Source organism: Carcharhinus amblyrhynchos, chromosome 11 (genome assembly GCF_965287045.1).
Source record: "Carcharhinus amblyrhynchos chromosome 11, sCarAmb.v2.hapA, whole genome shotgun sequence".
Lineage (NCBI taxonomy): Eukaryota > Metazoa > Chordata > Chondrichthyes > Carcharhiniformes > Carcharhinidae > Carcharhinus > Carcharhinus amblyrhynchos.
In genome coordinates this window covers 90,486,804-90,507,944 of record NC_137334.1, presented here as the reverse complement: position 1 = coordinate 90,507,944, position 21,141 = coordinate 90,486,804, and the positions used below count along the sequence as shown (strand labels likewise).

Below are 21,141 nucleotides of genomic sequence, written 5' to 3'. Positions count from 1 at the left end.
GGGATTAGGGTAGGGCCTGGGTGGGATTGTGGATGGTATGGACTCAATGGGCCGAATGGCTTCCTTCTGTACTGTCGGGATTCTATGATTCTGAGTGGACCAGGCAAACCTGAATCCAGTTCCTTGCTTACTACACAAACCAAATTCAAACTGAATCCAATTTGTGGTCCCCCTGGGGGGATAGGCACAAAACTGACAAAAACAGATACTAGCAGTAGATCGTAGCCAAAAGTGATGCAGTGAGATTGCCATTAGATTGGAGGTCCATGATAATGCTCTGGAGATCCTAGTTCAAATCCCACCACGGACAATGGTGAAAGGTGCTTTATGATGCATGGGCTGTGAGGGTCTCTGGCTTGTCCTTGAACTAGTGGTTTACTCAACGTCAATCACGTTGGAGCCACAGGGTTATGTCCAACCTAGAAACTAGGAGCAGGAGTAAGCCATTCAACCCTTCAAACCTGCTCCCCCATTCAATATGATCTTGGCTGATCCACTGTCTCCCCACACTTCATAAGACCTTTAGAGTCGAGAAATCCATTTATTAGGGGAGGCAATGGCTTCACGGCATTATCGCTAGACTATTAATCCAGAAACTCAGCTAATGTTCTGGGGGAGCCGGGTTCGAACCCCACCACAGCAGATGGTGGAATTTGAATTCAATAAAAAAGATCTGGAATTAAGAATGATGATCATGAAATCATTGTCGGAAAAATGCATCTCGTCCACAAATATCCTGTAGGGAAGGAAATCTGCCGTCCTTATCCTGTCAGGCCTACATGTGACTCCAGAGCCACAGCAATGTTGTTGAGTTTTAACTGCCCTCCAAGGGCAAGTAAGGATGGGCAATAAATGCTGGCCAGACAGTGACACCCATTTCCCATGAATAAATAAAAATAAAAATTCCTTCTTGAATATATTCAATGATTTGGCCTCCACAGCTTTCTGTGGCAGAGAATTCCACAGATTCACCACAAGTTTCTCCTCAACTCCATCTGAAATGACACCCTCCCCCGACCTTTGTTGGCCTCCATTTTCCCCCTTCATTCCCATTTTCCCATTCCATCCACCTCAGCCTGAATCCAATCCCGGACCAGAATTTCATCTCTCCTCAGCAGGGGGAGAGATAGAATTATAGAATCCCTACAGTGTAGAAGGAGGCCATTTGACCCATCGAGCCTGCGCTGGCCACAATCCCACCCAGGTCCCATCCCCATGAGATGTTTGGAAGAGAACTCCAGTGTTTGAAACTCAAGGGTTGAGATAAATGATAATATTGAGGAGAGATCTATGGTCTCTCAGAGAAACACAAAGACCTTCTTACTTGAGTTAGCGCCAAAGCTCCAACGTTGGGAATACTGGACGACGTTGAGGTGACTCCTCCCAAGAGGGCGGCAATACAGCTTCCAACTCCTTCCAAACAAATCCCACGGTTGCAGGAGTCTCGAGGTGGGTGCAGGGAGCCTATGACCTTTGAGCACATCACGTAGCATCCTAAGGAGCTGATGCTGGTGCCTAAAGCCATGGTGATTCCGATGTATGTGGACTGAACGTTGATTATGGGTACACCCCACACACCTGAATGGAAGACCAGAAAAGAACACTTGTTAAGGACTCTAAATGGTGCCTTTCACAACAACACCTGGGGAGGTGGTGGTGTGATGATGATGGACTTGTAATCCAGGGGCCAAGGCAGAGTAGGGCAATGTGGGTTCAAATCCTATGGAAGATGGTGGAAATTTAATTTCAGTAAACAAATCTGGAATATGAAACTAGTCTCAGTAATGGTGACCATTGATTGTTGTAAAAACCTACCTGGTTCACTAATGTCCTTTAGGGAAGGAAATCTGCCGTCCTTACCCGGTCTGGCCTACATGTGACTCTAGAACAACAGCAATGTGGTTGGCTCTTACTTCCCTCTGAAATGGTTGAGTGAGACACTCAATTCAAGGGGTAATTAGGGATGGACAACAAACGCTGACCTTGCCAGGGTGGGAGGTTGGTTTGTGTGATGGACTGGGCTTTGTTCACAAGACTTTGTAGTTTCTTGCAGTCTTGGTCAGGGCAGAAGCCATACCAAGCTTTCATACACAAAAAAATGGTGTGCCACAGTAGCACAATGGTTAACACTGCTGCCTCACAGTGCCAGAGACCTGGGTTCGATTCCCGGCTCGGGTCACTGTCTGTGTGGAGTCTACACATTCTCCCTGTATCTGCGTGGGTTTCCTCCGGGTGCTCCAGTTTCCTCCCACACTCCAAAGATGTGTGGGATAGATGGATTGGCCGTGCTAAATTGCCCCTTCATGTCAGGGGGGGCTAGCTAAGATAAATGCAAGGGGTTACGGGGATAGGGCCTGGGTGGGATTGTGGTCGGTGTAGTCCCGATGGGCGGAATGGCCTCCTTCTGCACTGTAGGATTCTATTATTGCCAGCGAAGCCCATATCCTGTGGAAGGGTAAAATCAGGATCTCCTCAGCTGCTTTGCAGCCAATTAAATCCCCCCTGTGAAGTGTAGACACTGCTGTAGTATAGAATGAACGGACACCAATTTATGCACAGCAGGATCCCACAAACAAGCAAGGTGTTAATGAACAGACTGAGCACTGCCCAGGCTAACGGGAAGAATGCCGCTGCCATTCTTCCGAGGGAACCGTGAATATTTCACATTCATTCGAGGGGGCCAATTATGTCCCATCTGAAAATCGGCATTTCTGACAGTGCGGCACTCCCTCAGCACTGGACTATCTTGAAGGTCCATCTGGACTCTGGACTCACAGCGTTGGAACAACCAGAGGGATAAACTCATTGGCGATCCATTTCACTCCCACCACAATAGCATTCACCTAATAGAGCAGATTGTCCACTCTTAATGGAACCCACACCATCCCTAATCTCCCCTTGGTGGTGAGCTGCTTTCTTGAACCGCTGCAGTCTATGTGGCGTAGGTACACCCACAGTGCTGTTAGGGAGGGAGTTCCAGGATTTTGACCCAGTGACAGTGAAGGAATGGCCGATGTATTTCCAAGTCAGGATGTTGAGTGACTTGGTGGGGAACTTGCAGGTGTTCCCAGGTATCTGCTGCCTTTGTCCTTCTGGGTGGTAATGGCTGTGAGTTCTGTATTGTTCCGGAATGTTCTGTACTGTTACATGGTTGACACTTTCCCAACTGCTGATGCAATACAATCCGATTGGTGAACGAGGGTTTGTTCAGCGGGTAGTGAGGGCAAGTTGGCCGACTAACCCTCAAACCACCTCCCTCAAACCCCCTCAACCATCTCAAAACTGTCCCTCAACCCTCAACTACCCCTCAACATTCCTCAACCCCTAACTACCCTTCAACCTTGCTCAATCACCCCTCAACCAAGCCTCAAACTCTCCTCAAACCCCCCTCAAACACCCTTAAACTGTCCCTCAACTTCCAACTACCCCTCAACTCTACTCAACCGCCCCTCAACCATGTCTCAAACTCACCCAACCACCCCTTCAAATTCCCCTCACCCTACTCTCAAACCTCCCCTCAATCTTCCCTCAAACCCCCTCAACCAACCCTTAACCATCCGTCAACCCTCCCCTCAACAATGCCTCAACCCCCCCTTAGCCAGTCTCCTCAAACTCCCCTGACCACTCCCCAACCACCTGTCAAACCCTCCCTCAATGCTCCCTCAAACCCCCTCACCCCTGCTCATCCACCTCTCATCCATCCCCAAACCATGCCTCAACCCGCCCAAGCCTCCTCAAACACCCTCCAGCCTCCCTCAACCACCCCTCAATCTCCTCATCAATCCCCTCAATCACATTCAACCCTCTCTCAGCCTGGGTCAAAATTCTGCAACTGCCTCCCTAACAGCGCTGTGGGTGTACCTACACCACGCGGGGCTGCAGCGGTTCAAGAAGGCGGCGATTATACTCTTAGGGGTCATTTCTATCGTGTTTTCCTAGAGAAATGTGTTTCTAAAGCGTGTGTGGCCACCTTCTCAAGGGGCAATTAGGATTGGGCAACAAATGCTGCCCTAGTAAGCGTCGCTCACACTATTCCTTAACCTCTCTCGATGCCCTCCACCCCCTCCCCCCACCCCCCCGAAGCCCCCCGGGTGGGTTGATGCTCGGTTACCTGGGTTCGGGATGTTGAACCAGGGCACGAGGTCTGTGCCGTTGCTGTGAAGAATCCCTCGGTATCCTCCGGCTGGATAAGGGTTCAGGATGTCTCCTTCCGGCAGGGTCCCAGACAAAACCCACAGGGAAACGATTGGTAGCAGCAGCTTGGAGATGAGAAACAAAACACTTTTCACAGAGGAGACAGGAGCAGGAAGAGGCCATTCAGCCCCTCAAGCCTGGTCCACCACTCAACAAGATCATGGCTGACGTTCTACACGAACCCAAGTTGGGTCAAAACCCCAGAACTCCCCCTCCCTACCAGCACTGTGGGTGTACCTACACCACACGGACTGCAGTGGATCAGGAGGACAGCTCACCACCACCTCCTCAAGGGGCATGTGGATTGGCAGCAAACATTGGCCCAGCCAGCGACACCCACACCCTGTTGCAAAAATAAGATAAACTTTCCCACACTATCTCCAGTTCCCAAATTCCCTTAGCATCCAAAAATCTACTGACGTCTGTTGTGAAAGTAATCATCCAGGAACGACCTGGGTTCGATTCCCGGCCTGGGGTCACTGCCTGTGTGGAGTTTGCACATTCTCCCTGTGTCTGTGTGGGTTTCCTTCAGATTCTCCAGTTTCCTTCCAAACTCCAAAAATGTGCGGGAGGGGGTGGATGGGCCGTGGTAACTGCAAGGGGTTGTGGGGGTGGAGGGGTGGAGAGCCTGGGTATGATGTCCTTTCGGAGAGTTGGTGCAAACTTGATGGGCCAAATGGCCTCCTTCTGCATTGTTGGGGTTCTATGGAATTCTATGAATTCCGCATAGTACAGTGGTTAGCACTGCTGCCTCACAGCGCCAGGCTCGATTCCCGGTTTGTCTGCGTGGAGTTTGCACATTCTCCCCGTGTCTGCGTGGGTTTCCTCCCATGGTGCAAAGATGTGCGGGTTAGGTGGATTGCCAAATTCACCCTCATTTTGGGGCTGGGGGAATTGCAGGGTAAGTATGTGTGGTTACAGGGATAGGGTGGGATTATTGTCGTTGCAAGATTGATGGGCTGAATGGCCTCCTTCTGCAGTGTAGGGACTCAATGGATTCTATGGATGGAGATAAGATGGAGTTCAGCGAGGGTTACATGGAATGGCAGAACTGTCATGAGGGGTTGAATGGACAAGTGTGTTCCTATGGATAACATTGGAATAGTTTAGGTTAGAGGGTCATTAGATTGGTTCCACTGGTCGGCGCAACATTGAGGGCCGAAGGGCCTGTACTGCGCTGGAATGTTCTATGTTCTATATGAAAGTGAATCTGGGATCATTAGAACGTCCTTTCCCTTCCAGACACACAATTGTCCCGTAATTCCGGGCGTAGGGATTCGCGATCCATACCGAAAATATCCCGAAGAGTGGGAAATAGGTCAAGAGGTTAAAGCCTTTGGACTTCTTCCAGCTCCAAATCGGGATGTAACAGGATCGTAGGTGTTGGGACAACAGCACGACCAGGATTATCAGCCTACAAACAGGAGAAAGAGAAAGAGAGGATCATGGTGTCCGTCGCTTCAATATTACAATATGACCAAGAAAGAACTCTCAATGGAATAGGGTCACCCTCAGAATCTCTCCCTCAGCCAGTGAAGCGCTGTGTTGTGAAGCGTTGTGAGATGGGGAAGCTTTCCGGTAGACAGGCGTGCAGGCATCCAGAGTCAAATAACCACAATTCATGACTCTGCACATCTCCACCCTGCATGGATACTGTCTCCACGCTGACTCCTTCTACACTCTTCTACACAACGCATTTTGACAATTAGATGGGTAGGATGAATAAAGAACAAAGAACAATACAGCAACAGGAAACAGGCCCCTCGGCCCTCCAAGCCTGCGCCACTCATTGGTCCACCTAGACCGTGTAGTGGGATATGGACCAAACTCAGTCAATTGGGACTAGCTTAATGGTGAAAACTGGACGGTGTGGACCAAGTTGAGGAACCATAGAATCATACAGTGCAGAAAGAGGCCCTTTGGCCTCCCTTGGGCCAAAGGCCTTGTTTCCATGATGTAAGCTTCTATGACTCTATAGGCTGAACGTTAATGGAACGTCCGCCCAAGGTTCGTACGATCCCACCCGAGTGCAATGGAGGATGTCGCTCTCCAGCCTCGTTCAGCCCCCAGAATCGGGGTGGGCGTGCTGGTAAAATTCCGGCTGATAACTCTGTGACACAGGAGGTGATGGTTTTGTCACTGGGCTAGTGCTCCAGAGACCCTGGATCCGTATCCCACCACATCTGATGAACTAAATAAAAATCTGGAATTAAAATTCTAATGATGACCATGAAACTTGTTGCCACAAAAAACCCACCCGGCTCACTGGTGTCCTTTAATGAAGGAAATCCGTTGTCCTTACCTGGTCTGGCCTACACGTGACTCCAGAGCCCACAGCCATGACTCAGAAATGGCTGAGCAAGCCACTCACTTCAAGGGCAATTAGGGATGGTGCTACGATGGCCATGGAATACGAGCTCCCTGATTAGAGGATTGACCTGCACACTCTGGTCGCTGAGTGGCACTTTGAGCACGTTGTAAATACAGGATGATGGTGACTCAGGGATAGGACCTGGGTGGGATTGTAATCGGTGCAGATTCAATGGGCCAAATGGCCTTCGTCTACACTATTGGCATTCTATGTCAACAATCCCACCCAAGCCTTATCCCCATAACCCCACGTATTTACACTGCTAATCCCCCGGGCACTAAGGGGCCAATCAACCTAACCCGCACATCTTTTTGGACTGTGGGAGGAAACCGGAGCACCCGGAGGAAACCCACGCAGACATGGGGGGAACGTGCAAACTCCACACAGACAACGACCTGAGGCCAGAATTGAGTTTGTTAACGGAGAAACCTTTCATCCTGGTGGGAGTGTCAAGAACCAAAGCAGGCAGATTTAATATATTTAGCAAAGAAACTGGGCTGACAAAAACACAGTGGGCTGAATGGCCTCCTTCTGCGGTGTAAGATTCCCCAGGCACTCTGTGCCTTTGCCAGTTAACAAAAGTGAGGCAAATGCTCCACCTGGTGGAAGTTAAATGAACTGTTTAGTGTGTTGATATCAGGTGAATTGTTTTTTAAGTAGAAGCTACAGCTCCATGTCAGTGTTTATCGCCCACACCAGACTCCCACTGCTCTAATCACCTCTCTACACCCAGATCCGGATCCCATCCACCCCGTGTATGTATCAAGTCTTCCTTTAAATGAGCCAATTCGCTTCAGCTACTCCTTTGTGGTAGCGAGTCCCATGTTCTCACCACTTCCTGGGTAAAGGGGTTTCCCTGTTTGACCTGTGGGTGACATTTCTTATGCCTCGTGCCCCCGTATGTATTTTCTCAATGTGTACCCTATCAAAACCCCATCGATCTAAAGAAAGGAAGACTTGCATTTACGTAGCACCATTCGCAGCCCCAGGACGTCACTAAGTTGTCTGCGACCAATGAAGTGCTTTAGGAATCGCTTGGTAGAACGTTGCTGAAAAGAGAGACAAGCTCTCGAAGTTTTTCAGCTTGCACTCATCAGGTCAAATGCAAGAATGCCAAATTTCAAATAGCAACGGTGTATGGCCGAAACGGTGGCACAGTGTTTAGCACTGCTGTCTCGCAGAACCAGGGACCTGGGTTCAACTCCCAGCTTGGGTGACTGCGGAGTCTGCACATTCTCCCTGTGTCTGCATGGGTTTCCTCCAGCTGCTCAGTCTTTTTTCCCACAGTCCGAAAGACGGGCGAGTGAGGTGATTTTCCCTCAGTGTACCCGAACAGGTGCCGGAGTGTGGCAACTAGGGGATTTTCACAGTAGCTTCCTTGCAGTGTTAATGTAAGCCTGACTTGTGACACTAACAGATAAACTTTAAAACTTTAACTTTCTTTTCCTTCCCTTTAGGCCTACGTGTGACTCCAGAGCCACAGCAATGTGGTTAACTCCCAACTACCCTCAGGCAACAAGGAATGGGCAATAAATGCTGACCCAGCCAGCGACACCCATGTCCCATGAATTAATTTTTAAGAATGTTTTTCTTTAGGTAATGATCCAATTATTTTTTGAAATCCGTGACTGAATGTGCCCGCCCCCTCAGTCAGAGCGTTCAAAATCAAAAAGTAAAGAACAGAGAAAACTACAGCACAGGAACAGGCCCTTCGGTCCTCCAAGCCTGTACTGACCATGAATCCTAACCAATCACTGTGTAATTCTCAGTTCTCTATTCTCCCTCATTTCAATTCAGAATCCATAGATTCTGCCCAGTGCAGGAAAAGGTCATTTGGCCCATTGCTATTGAAAGAGTATCACACCGAGACCTTCCCTTCCGCATCTTGAAGGGGATTGCTTGATAGAGCAGACGCAGCACAGTTTCATTAAAGGGAAGTCGTGTCTGACAAATTTACTGGAGTTCTATGAGGATGTGTCTAGGGCGGTGGATAGAGGAGAGCCGGTGGATGTGGTCTTTCTAGATTTTCAGAAGGCGTTTGACAAGGTACCTCACAAGAGGTTATTGCAGAAGGTCGAGGGACATGGAGTTGGGGGTAGGGTGTTAGCGTGGATAGAGGATTGGTTGTCAAATAGGAGGCAGACAGTGGGGGTCAACGGGTGCTATTCGGATTGGCTGATGGTGACTAGTGGAGTGCCCCAGGGGTCGGTGCTGGGGCCTCAGCTTTTTACCATTTATATAGATGATCTGGAGGAGGGAACCGAGTGTAGGGTGTCGAAATTTGCTGATGACACCAAGATTGGGGGAACGGCAAATTGTGCGGAGGGTGTGGAGAGTCTGCAGAAGGATCTAGATAGGCTGGGCGAATGGGCCAGGAAATGGCAAATGGAATTTCATGTTGGCAAGTGTGAGGTGGTCCACTTTGGTAGGAAGAATGGTAGGAAGGACTATTACTTACGGGGCAAAAAACTGCAGCAGGCGACGATGCAGAGGGACCTCGGGGTCCTTGTGCATGAGTCGCAAAAACCCAGCTTGCAGGTGCAGCAGGTGGTCAGGAAGGCGAATGGGATGCTGGCCTTCATAGCGAGGGGGATTGAATATAAAAGTAGGGAGGTCTTGCTGCAGCTGTATAGGGCACTGGTGAGGCCGCAGCTGGAGTACTGTGTGCAGTTTTGGGCGCCGCACCTGCGCAAAGATATTTTGGACATGGAGGGAGTGCAGAGGAGGTTTACTAGGCTGATACCGGAGTTGAGGGGGTTGAGCTATGAGGAGAGGCTGAATAAACTGGGCTTGTACTCGTTAGAGTTTAGAAGAATGAGGGGAGATCTCATTGAGATGTATAAGATGATGAATGGAATGGATAGGATAGAGGTGGAGAGACTCTTCCCGCTCAAAAAAGACAGTAGGACTAGGGGGCACAGCCTCAAGATAAAAGGGGGGCGGTTTAGAACGGAGTTGAGGAAGAACTTCTTCACTCAAAGGGTGGTGAATCTCTGGAATTCTCTGCCCGTTGAAGTGGTGGAGGCTACCTCGCTAAATATTTTTAAGACGCAGGTTGATGGGTTTTTGATAAGAGAAGGGATTAAGGGTTATGGGGAGAGGGTGGGAAAGTGGAACTGAGCAGCGACAGATCAGCCATGATCTTATTGAATGGCGGGGCAGGCTCGAAGGGCTAGATGGCCTACTCCTGCTCCTATTTCTTATGTTCTTATGTTCTTATCCCCCTAATCCCCTGCAATTAACATAACTAATTCCCCTAATTTGCCCATCTTGGGACACTAAGGGGCAATTTACCATTGCTAATCCACCTAACCTACACATCTTTGGATTTATTTCATATCTTCCAAGGAATAAGTTACTTCCCTATAAGAATCATTGAAACCCTACAGTGCAGAAGTAGGCCATTCGACCCATCGAGCCTGCACTGTCAACCCAGGCCCTATCTCCATAACCTCACATGGTTACCCTGCTATTCCCACTGACAATAATGGACAATTTAGCACGGCCAACCAACCTAACCCGCACGTCTTTTGAGTATGGAGAAAACCGGTGCAGCCAGAGGAAACCCATGCAGACATGGGGAGGATGTGCAGACTCCATACAGACAGACACCCAAGCCGGGAATCGAACCCGAGCTCCTAGTGCTGTAAGGCAGCAGTGCAAATCACTGTGCCACTGTGCCACCCATTTCTTACACACAAACTTTGCAATATTGAATGTACCCACTTTTCAAGCCTGTAGGCTCATTCCTTCATTTTCCCGGACGAGATACAGGAATTAGGGAACGGCAACAATACTGGCCTTGCCAGCCCTGTGCCCACATCTCACAGCAAGATCCCACAAGGGGGCGATTGGACAATCTGATAATGTTGGGTGAAGGCTCGTTACGGGGATAACTCACCTGCCCATCTCCGTCTGTGGAATCCTTTATATCTGCCTGGAGGCGGTGAGCAGGGGTGGAAGGGCCACAGTTTAACATCTCACCTGGCAGTAACCCCCTCGGTTACTGCACGAGAGGGGCAAAGGGTAAACTGCGAGCAGAAATGTTTGTTTGGACCCATGCACCGTGGACATACTCTCTCCCACAGTGTCACAGTGCTGCCTCACAGCGCAAGGGACCCAGGTTCAATTCCTGGCTTGGGTCACTGTGTGGAGTTTGCACCTTCTCCCTGTGTCTCCGTGGGGTTCCGCCCACAGTCCAAAGATGTGCAAGTTAGCTGGATTGGCCATACCAAAGCTGCCCCTTAGCTTCAGGAGAATATCTGGGCAAATAGATGGGGTAAGAAGTCTCACAACACCAGGATAAAGTCCAACAGGTTTATTTGGTAGTAAACGCCACTAGCTTTTGGGGTTTGCCCCCTTCGAGTGATTCACCCAACGAAGGGGCAGCTGGTGGCGTTTACTACTAAATAAACCTGTTGGATTTTAACCTGGTGTGGTGAGACTTCTCACTGTGTTTACCCCAGTCCAACGCCGGCATCTCCACGTCATAAATATTTGGGGTTACAGGGATAGGGCCTGGGTGGGATTGCTGTTGATGCAGACTCGATGGCCTCCTCCTGCACTGGAGGGATTCTGTGATACTTTCTTTGGGGGAAAGATAAAAGTCTGAGGTCACGTACCAGCTGTGGACCACACAGGGGCAATGAAGTTACTGTGAAAATCCTCTAGTCACTGTACACCGGTGCCTGTTCAGGTACACTGAGGGAGGATTTAGCATGGTCAATGCACCCTAACCAGCACATCTTTCTCACCGGGAAGAAACCCATGCAGACACGAGGAGAATGTGCGGAATCCGCACAGGTAATGACCCAAACCGGGAATTGAAGCCAAGTCCCTGGCGTTGTGAGGCAGCAGTGCTAACCACTGTGCTACCGTGCCGCCTGATAATACTTTTCACAGTATACCAATAGTAAATCAAACCAAATCAAAGAAACATTAGGGGGTAGGATCACTAGCCAACTGACATTACCACCAAGACACTTTCTCCGTGCATGACACTACTTCAAGGAGGCTGATGTTCCTGATACCCTGGTCAATATTTACCCCGCAGTAAGAGGGTCAGGGGTCATGGGAAAAAAAATAGGAGAACGGGGATGAGAAAAATATCAGCCATGATTGAATAGGGGAGCAGGGTCGATGGGCAGAGTGGCCTAATTCTGCTCCTTTGTCTTCTGGTCAACGTCGCAGGAAAACGAGGTGATCGGGTTACACCCGAGCCAGCACGATTAGAAATCTGATTTTCTGGCCATGATCACGTTGTTGCCTGTGGGATCTTGCTGTGCAGATTTTGTCTGCAGCGTCATCTACCTGACTGAAGGCATTGAAACGTGCTGTGAAGCTCTTTGTGATGTCCACTGGATGTGAGCAGCGCTATCTTAATGCAAACGTGTTCAGTTGTTTAAAGGAAAGAAAGATACAGAGAGACTGGAAAGTTGGGCGGAGAAATGGCAGATGGAATTTAATCCCGGCAAATGGGAGGTGATGCATTTTGGTCGATCCAGTTCTTTAAGATAAATGGCAGAGCCATCAGGAGCAGAGACACAGAGAGAGAGCTGGGACTACAGCTCCACCGATCCTTAATAGTGGCAGCGGAGGTGGAGAAAGTGTATGGCGCGCTTGCCTTCGTCGGACGGGGCATTGAGTGTAAAAATTGGCAAATTATGTTACAGTTTTATATAAAACATTGGTTAGGCCACATTTGGTATACTGTGTCCAATTCTGGTCAACACACTACCAGAAGGATGTGGAGGTTTTGGAGAGAGTACTGAAAAGGTTCACCAGGATGTTGCCTGGTATGGAAGGTATTTGGGTGGCACAGTAGCACAGTGGTTGGCACTGCTGCTTCACAACTCCAGGGACCTGGGTTCGATTCCTGGCTCGGGTCGCTGTCTGTGTGGAGTTTGCACGTTCTCCCCGTGTCTGCGTGGGTTTCCTCCCATGGTGCAAAGATGTGCGGGTTAGGTTGATTGGCCGTGCTAAAATTGCCCCTTAGTGTATTAGGCTGCTTAGGTTAGAGGGGTTAGCGGGTATAATATGTAAGGGTTATGGGGGTAGGGCCTGGGTGGGATTGTGTTCGGTGCAGACTCGATGGGCCGAAGGGCCTCTTTCTATGATTCTATGATTCTAGTATTAGCGATGAGGAGAGATTGAATAAACTGGGATTGATCTCCCTGGAGGCTGGGGGGGGGGGGGGCGACCTGATAGACGTTTATAAAATTATGAGGGGTGTGGATAGGATGAACAGTTGGAAGCTTTTTCCCAGAGCAGAAATAAGAATTACAAAGGGGCACAGGTTCAAGATAAGGAGGGAAAGGTTCAGTGGAGATGTACAGGGGACTTTTTTTTACACTGAGAGGGTGTTGGAGGCCTGGAATCCTCTGCCCAGTGAGGTGGTTGAGGCAGATACATTAGCGACATTTAAGACTTATCTTGCTAGGCGCACAAACAGATGGGGAATAGAAGGGATATAAACAGGTTGGTTTAGATAGATAAATGTGATCGGCACAGACTTGGAGAACCAGAGGACCTGTTCCTGCACTGTACTGTTCTTTGTTCTTCAGGGTTTGCATTTGTATAGCAGCTTTCTTATACTCAGGAGGCCCGAAAGCACTTCTCAGCCAATGAGGCTGTTGCGTGTCGTAGGGAAATACAGCAGCCAGTTTCCGCACAGCAAGATCCCACGAGCGTCATTATCAGCTAACCAGATTTTCAGTAATTTTAGTTAAGGTCAAAATCTTGGCTGGGGGGTGGGGGGGGGCCGCAGGGGTTGTGGGGGTGGGGGGACCGAGGGGACCCATGTTTAACTTTCCATCCTGTGGGGGCAGTCCTTTCTCTATTGGTCGATCTTGCCGGCCAGGATTTCACTGCAGATTTCTGGCACCTGCAGTATTTTGCATCTTGCCCTCCTCCACCCTGGACAAGCTCCGTCGCTTCACCACTTGACCACCAGATGTCAGTGTTCTCCACGAATTGAGAGGGGAGCTGAATAAACACATGAGGGAGAATAGACAGGGGCAGGGACCTGGGATCGATTCTGGCTCTCGGTCGCTGTCTGTATGGTCTGGTTTCCCCCCTCACAGTCCAAAGATGTGCAGGATAGGTGGATTGGCCACACTAAAGGAGTGGGGCTATGGGATGGGGTGAGGGTGCGGGCCCGGGGAGGATGCCTTGTTGGAGGGTCGGTGCAGACTCGATGGGCCAAATGGCCTCCTTCTGCTCTGCAGGGATTATCTACGCTCTGGGTTCCCCCAGAGTCCAGAGATGTGCAGGTTATGTAGATTGTCCAAGTGTGGGGTTATGGGGTTAGGGTGGGGAGGGGGTTGGGCCTGGGTAAAATGCTCTTTCGGAGAGTCAGTACAGTCTCAATGGGCCGAATGGCCTTTTCTGAATTGTAGGGATTCTGTGCCACGCTGATAGGGTGAGGTGAAGAGGGGTAAGTGGAGACTCGTGCGGCGGAGAAGCAGGGGCTATGTGGGATGAGTGGCTTCGCCTTTTGCGGTACATTCCACACGATAACACTTTGATAAGTCTTTGTTTCATCTGAGTTGCGTTGAAGTACTTTTGCCGGTCGGACTTACAGAGCAGCGACGCCCCAGTGCGATGAGCTGAAATGTGCCACCTCCTTATAACAGGACAGGCCGATTATTGAGAGCGTAGGAGCCAGCACCATGGGCCCACAATGTCGCGCTGTCAGACCCTGCAGACCCGACAAGCCCAGGAGTGCCCGCAGCAGTCCCGAGACGATAACTGCACCGCGGACCTGGAACCATCCAAAACATATCACACGGTTAACTTACCCCTCGCTCCCCCTCCTCTCCCCCCACCATCCAGGACCCCAGACACCCAAAAACCAGCCTCCCATCCATTGACCCTGTCCACACTTCCCGCTGTCTCAGCAAAGCAGCCGGCATCATTAATGACCCCACGCACCCCGGACATTCTCTCTTCCACCTTCTTCCTTCGAGAAAAAGATACCAAAGTCTGAGCTCACGTACCAACCGAGTCAAGAACAGTTTCTTCCCTGCTGCTGTCAGACTTTTGAATGGATTTACCTTGCATCAAGTTGATCTTTCTCTATACCCTAGCTATGACTGTAACCCTGCATTAGAACCATAGAAAATTACAGCTCAGAAACAGGCCTTTTGGCCCTTCTTGTCTGTGCTGAACCATTTTTTGCCTAGTCCCACTGCCCTGCACTTGGACCATATCCCTCCACACCCCTCTCATCCCGTCCAAGTGTTTCTGAAATGTTAAAAGCATTTACCACTTTATCCAGCAGCTCATTCCACACTCCCACCACTCTCTGCGTGAAGAAGCCCTCCCCCCCCGCAATATTCCCTTTAAACTTTTCTCCTTTCACGCTTAACCCATGCCCTCCGGTTTTTTTTTCTCCTCTAGCCTCAGTGGAAAAAGCATTCTGCACTCTCTCATTTCCTTCTCTATGAACGGCATGTTCTGTCTGTATAGCGGGCAAGGAACAATACTTTTCACTGCGTGCTAATGCATGTGACAATAATAATAAATCAAATCAAATCAAACCCCTCCTACACTATTCCAATATCATCCATATGTTTATCCAATGACCATTTAAATGCTCTTAATGTTGGCGAATCCACTACTGTTGCAGGCAGGGCATTCCACACCCTTACTACTCTCTGAGTTCAGTGAGACAAGTCCCTGGTCAGGCCACTTCTGGAGAACTGTATACGGTTCAAGCCTCGGAAGGAGTGCAGTCCAGAATCTTGATGTTGCCAGGGTTTCGAGGGTTAAATTATAGGTGATGTCACACAAACTGGGTCATGTTCCCCGGGAGATCCCAGGCCAAGTGTTGATTTAATGGCAGATTTTCGGATTTTGTGAGGAATTGATGGAGACAAATGTTTCTTTCTGTTGGTGGATAAGTTGATGACAACCGGACGTAACCGGAGCCCGGCCAATCAGGAGCCCGGCCAAATCAGGAGCCCGGCCATTCAGGAGCCCGGCCAATCAGGAGCCCGGCCAAATCAGGAGCCCGGCCAAATCAGGAGCCCGGCCAAATCAGGAGCCCGGCCAAATCAGGAGCCCGGCCATTCAGGAGCCCGGCCATTCAGGAGCCCGGCCAGTCAGGAGCCAGGCCATTCAGGAGCCAGGCCAATCAGGAGACCGGCCATTCAGGAGCCCGGCCAATCAGGAGCCCGGCCAATCAGGAGCCTGGCCAATCAGGAGCCCGGCCAATCAGGAGCCCAGCCATTCAGGAGCCCGGCCAATCAGGAGCCAGGTTCGGAAACAGGTCTTTACACAAAGGGTGGTTTAGAAACTCGAAGCAGGAGGAGGCCATTTGGCCCTTCGACCCTGCTTCACCATTCATTACGGTCATGGCTGATCATTGAATTCAATATCCTGATTTCTCCCCTCCCCCCCCTCCCCCCCAATATCCCTTGATCCCTTTAGCCCCAGGAGCGATATCTAATTCCTTCTTGAAATCAGACAATGTTTTGGCCTCAACTACATTCTGTGGGAGTGAATTCCACGCATTCCCCACCCTCTGGGTGAAGAAATTTCTCCTCACCTCAGTTCTAAAAGGTTTACGCCTTATCCCCAAACTATGACCCCCAGTTCTAGACTCCCCTCACCATCGGGAACATTCTTTTTGAATCTGCCCTGATAGAATTTCATGGTTTCAGTGTGGAACTCACTCTGTCAAAAATAGTTCACTGGAATGATAAGTTTTAATCTAACTTGCACATCTTGGAACATTAAGGGGAAATCTCCAACATATCAATATAACTGAATCGATATAACTGAATATGCTCCCTAATACCTTCACAGCCTCCCTGAGATGTGGTGCCCAGAATCGGAGATTTGTACACACAACTTAAGACTGCACCTAATCCCTACAATGCAGAGAGGCCATTCAGCCCATCAAGTCTTCACCGACTCTCTGACAGTAACTTACCCGTTCCCTCTCTCCTGCCATATCCCTGTCACCGCATGCATTTTCCACGGCTAACCATGTAACCTGCATGTCCTCGGACACACTAAAGGTAAATTATGCACGGCCAATCAACCTAACCTGCACATCTTTGGACTGTGGGTGGAAACCGGAGCACCCAGACGAAACCCAAGCAGACACGGGGAGAATGTGCAAACTCCACACAGACAGTCACCCAAGGCCGGAATTGAACCTGGATCCCTGACGCTGTGAGGCAGCCGTGCTAACCATCGTCCAACCCTTAAAAGATTTATAAAGATTTCTCCCAGCCATTCAATCCTTTAACTTTGCAACTTCCTGCTAATCTGCGAGCAGTGTGCTCACTTGAAGGGTTACTTCTGGAGCCTGTGGATTGAAGGGTAGGGGTTACAGCCATCCCGCCAGCCCACGACCTTGTCCAGCTAGGCTGCGTCAAGAGAGGATTACATATCCCACATGACATATTGCAACGTGAAAGCATCTTACTTCACAGAGGATGTGTTTCCATGTCTGCAGAGTGACGTCTGCCTCTGAGCAGGGAGACCCTTCACACAGCACAGCCACTTTCGTATCTGCATCGGGCAAACAAAAGCAGGAGGTGAGGAATTTGCATTTATAAAGCGCCCGTCACCAGCTCAGGGCGGCCGCAACGCGTTTTACAGCCAGTGGCGTACATGTGAGCCTGAGTCCCACTGGTGACGTAGGAAGGGCAGGGGCCAATTTACAGGACAGGAAGCTGCCACAATCAGCAATCCCAACACTGCAGAGGGAGGCCATTTGGCCCGTAGAGTCTGTACCGACCACATCCCAACCAGGTCCTCTTCCCCAAACCTGCTAATCCCCCTGCCACTAAGGGTCAATTTAGCACGGCCAATCCCCCTAACCCGCACACCTTTGGCCACTAAGGGACAATTTAGCATGGCCAATCAACCTAACCTGCACATCTTTGGACTGTGGGAGGAAACCTGAGCACCCGGAGGAAACCCACACAGACACCGGGAGAACATGCAAACTCCACACAGACAATAACCCAAGGCCGGAATTGAACCTGGGTCTCTGATTTGATTTGATTTGGTTTATTATTGTCACATACAGTGAGAAGTATTGTTTCATGCGCGCTATACAGACGAAGCATACTGTTCATACAGAAGGAAATGAGAGGGTGCAGAATGTAGTGTTACAGTCATAGCGAGGGTGTAGAGAAAGATCAGCTTAACGCGAGGTAGGTCCATTCAAAAGCCTGACAGCAGCGGGGAAGAAGCTGTTCTTGAGTTGGTTGGTGGTGCGTGACCTCAGATTTTCTGTACCTTTTCCCCAACGGAAGAAGGTGGAAAAGAGAACGTCCAGGGTGCGTGGGGTCCTTAATTATGCTGGCAAGGCAGCGGAAGTGTAGACAGAGTCAATGAATGGGAGGCTGGTTTGTGTGAGGGATTGGGCTACATTCACCACCCTTTTGTCGTTTTGACCTTTTGTAGTTCCTTGCAGTCTTGGGCAGAGCAGGAGCCATGCCGAGCTTTCATAGAAGGAATGCTTTCTATGGTGCAACTGTAAAAGTTGGTGAGAGTTGTAGCTGGTGTGCCAAATTTCCTTAATCTTCTGAGAAAGTACTGGCACTGGCACTACTGGTGCAGTGAGGCAGCAGCACCAACCACCTTGCCACTGTGACACCCTTATAACCTGTTCTCCTCCAAAATGTAGTATAGGGCATTGGTGAGACCGCAGCTGGAGTACTGTGTGCAGTTTTGGGCGCCACACTTACGCAAGGATATTTTGGCCTTGGAGGGAGTGCAGAGGAGGTTTACTAGGCTGATGCCGGAGTTGAGGGGGTTGAGCTATGAGGAGAGGCTGAATAAACTAGGCTTGTACCCGTTAGAGTTTAGAAGAATGAGGGGAGATCTCATTGAGACGTATAAGATGATGAATGGGATGGATAGGGTAGAGGTGGAGAGACTCTTCCCGCTCAAAAAAGACAGTAGGACTAGGGGGCACAGCCTCAAGATAAAGGGGGGGCAGTTTAGAACGGAGTTGAGGAGGAACTTCTTCACTCAAAGGGTGGTGAATCTCTGGAATTCTCTGCCCGTTGAAGTGGTGGAGGCTGCCTCGCTAAATATTTTTAAGACGCAGGTTGATGGGTTTTTGATAGGCAAGGGGATTAAGGGTTATGGGGAGAGGGCGGGAATGTGGAACTGAGCCACGACAGATCAGCCATGATCTTATTGAATGGCGGGGCAGTCTCGAAGGGCCAGATGGCCTACTCCTGCTCCTATTTCTTATGTTCTTATGTGTACAGTGAAATGTGAGCCTGGGTTTGACCTTCTGCATCTCAAACTGTCAAACGGCAACAAAATACAGAATGATGGAACCTTTTCAGCACCAAAACGGAACTGGATGAGCCATATAAATATTGTGACTGTGTCAGTAAACAGGTAGTTTTAAATACTCTGTATTTGTGAGTTTAGGGTATGACTTTAAGTAAGTTTAATTTGAACCCCTCTGTATTTGAAGGGGTTAATGACTTTGGTTTGGTTTAGATGCCTGCATTGTATTTGAGGGTTTACGACGCAAAAGCAAACAGGGTTTAAAGGAAAACTTGACTGTTGCTTAGCCCAAGTGCCACCCGAGGACAGAAAGAACGTTTAAGTTAGGTGTAAGCTGGAGCCAGGCGAAGCTTGAGGAACAGGGAAGCAGACTTCTCAAAAGAACAAAGTAAAGTCCCAAAGAAATAGGGATTTGGAACACAAAGAAGGTCTCAGGAAGTTAAGTTAGAGGAACAAAGTTGCACAAGGTGCTGTTCGGGACAATTTGGATAAAAATTGAGAAAGTTCTCTGAATTAAAGAAACATCTGCAGGAACCAAATTTAAAAGTCGGCCAGGTGAGAAACCCAATATCCAAGGTAACTCAAAAGTTTGGACCAATCAGAACTCTCACCACACTAGGTACAGTCCAACAGATTTATTTGGAATCACAAGCCTTTGGAGCACTGTTCCTTCATCAAATGAGTTTGGTGGCATTGTAATCCAGCCTGTGAAGTAGTGGCGTTCTGTTGGTGTGGCTGGATGCCTGAGAGATTGTGTGGAGGCTTGGATGCACATACTAATCCAGGGCAGAGAAAAAAACAAAAGGAGAGATCGAAATGCTGGAGGTGGATCCTTGGTGAAGGCATCTGAGGGAAAGCTTTGTTTGGGGGAAGATTCCAAGGCATTTTCTGTGAAGATAGTAGAGTGTGGAAACACTCATGTGAAAGTCAGAAATCCAGTGAGACCAGTTGGCTCACAGTGTGATGAGGAATTTGGGGCAATGATAAGAAATCCACAGAAATTATTTTGGGTGGCAAATGTCACTTGGTTTCAGAGTGTGGGGTGTTTGACCACAGTTTGCCTATTGGTTTACACAGACTGTTTACTTACTGTGAACATTAGAGTGTAAGATAGCATTTATAATTTGTTATCCTTATAAAGCTTTATATATCTGTAATGGTGGGGTGAAGGAATAGTGTATTATAAGTAATCTTTTCTTATTTAATAAATGCTTATTCTTGTATATATAAAAACATACTGGCAGACCTGTAATTCAGTTCATTCTCTATGTTAAACTAAAGACAAAGGTTAGGATATAACAGACCAGGTTCTATCCTGGGTCCGAATTGCCCGATAGTGACATCTGCTGGTAACAGCTGCAAAAGCAGGTCAGAGACTGGGACTCACCTTCAAACACCCCAAAGCCTGTCCACAATCTACAAAACACAAGTCTGGAGTGCGTTCTCATTTTACCTCTCTCCCACCCATCTCCCCACCCCCCACACCTTCGTCTATCACACTTTACCCTCTGATTTCAGCTTCTCTGCCGTGTGGCCATTCACATCCTTTATTCTCTCTCTGGGCTGCCATTAGCAGCCTTTCCCCCCGTTTCTGTAGCTCTGACCCTTCTTTCATTCCCTGCCCCCTGCAGTGTAAACATCTCCCACTTTCTCTGCCTTTTAGCTTTGACAAAGGGTCATCTGGGGCTCGAAACGTCAGCTCTTTTCTCTCCGTACAGATGCTGCCAGACCTGCCGAGATTTTCCAGCCTTTTCTCTTTTGGTTTCAGATTCCAGCATCCGCAGCAATTTGCTTTTGTTGGGAGTGTGGCGGAATATTCCCCACTCACCTGGACGGCAACTCCAAAAACACTCAAGAAGTTGACACCATCCAGGACAAAGCAGCCCATCTGATTGTCTCCATCCACACGCATTCATTCCACCACCAACGATGCAGCAGTGTGTACTATCTACAAGATGCAGCAACTCACCAAGACTCCTTGGACAGCACCTTCCAAACTACGATCTCTACTGTCTAGAAGGGTAAGGGCAGCAGATACCTGGGAACACCACCACTTCCAAGTTCCTCTCCAAGCTACTCATGACCCTGACTTGGAAATATATCGGCCATTCCTTCACTGTCGCTGGGTCAAAATCCTGGAACTCCCTCCCCTAACAGCACTGTGAGTGTACCTACACGGGACTGTAGATGTTCAAGAAGGCAGCTCACCACCACCGTCTCAGGGGCAATTAATGAGGTCAACAAATGCTGGTCTAGTCAGAGATGCCCACATCTCGAAGAAATAAGTTTTTAAAATGTCTTCCACG

The 21,141-nt window shown here is 49.2% G+C and overlaps 1 protein-coding gene across 1 annotated transcript in view; it reads right to left on the bottom strand.

The window, feature by feature from the left end:
* The window catches only part of slc23a3 (solute carrier family 23 member 3), a 71,368-nt gene that overhangs the window by 33,027 nt on the left and 17,200 nt on the right, over positions 1-21,141 (bottom strand). Inside the window, exons 4-8 of the mRNA XM_080198322.1 lie at positions 17,004-17,089; positions 14,146-14,327; positions 5,485-5,608; positions 4,112-4,259; positions 1,325-1,578 (exon numbers count right to left, since the gene is read on the bottom strand). Of these exons, the coding sequence (XP_080054448.1) occupies positions 1,325-1,578; positions 4,112-4,259; positions 5,485-5,608; positions 14,146-14,327; positions 17,004-17,089 (794 nt within the window). The remainder of the gene's footprint in view (positions 1-1,324; positions 1,579-4,111; positions 4,260-5,484; positions 5,609-14,145; positions 14,328-17,003; positions 17,090-21,141) is intronic.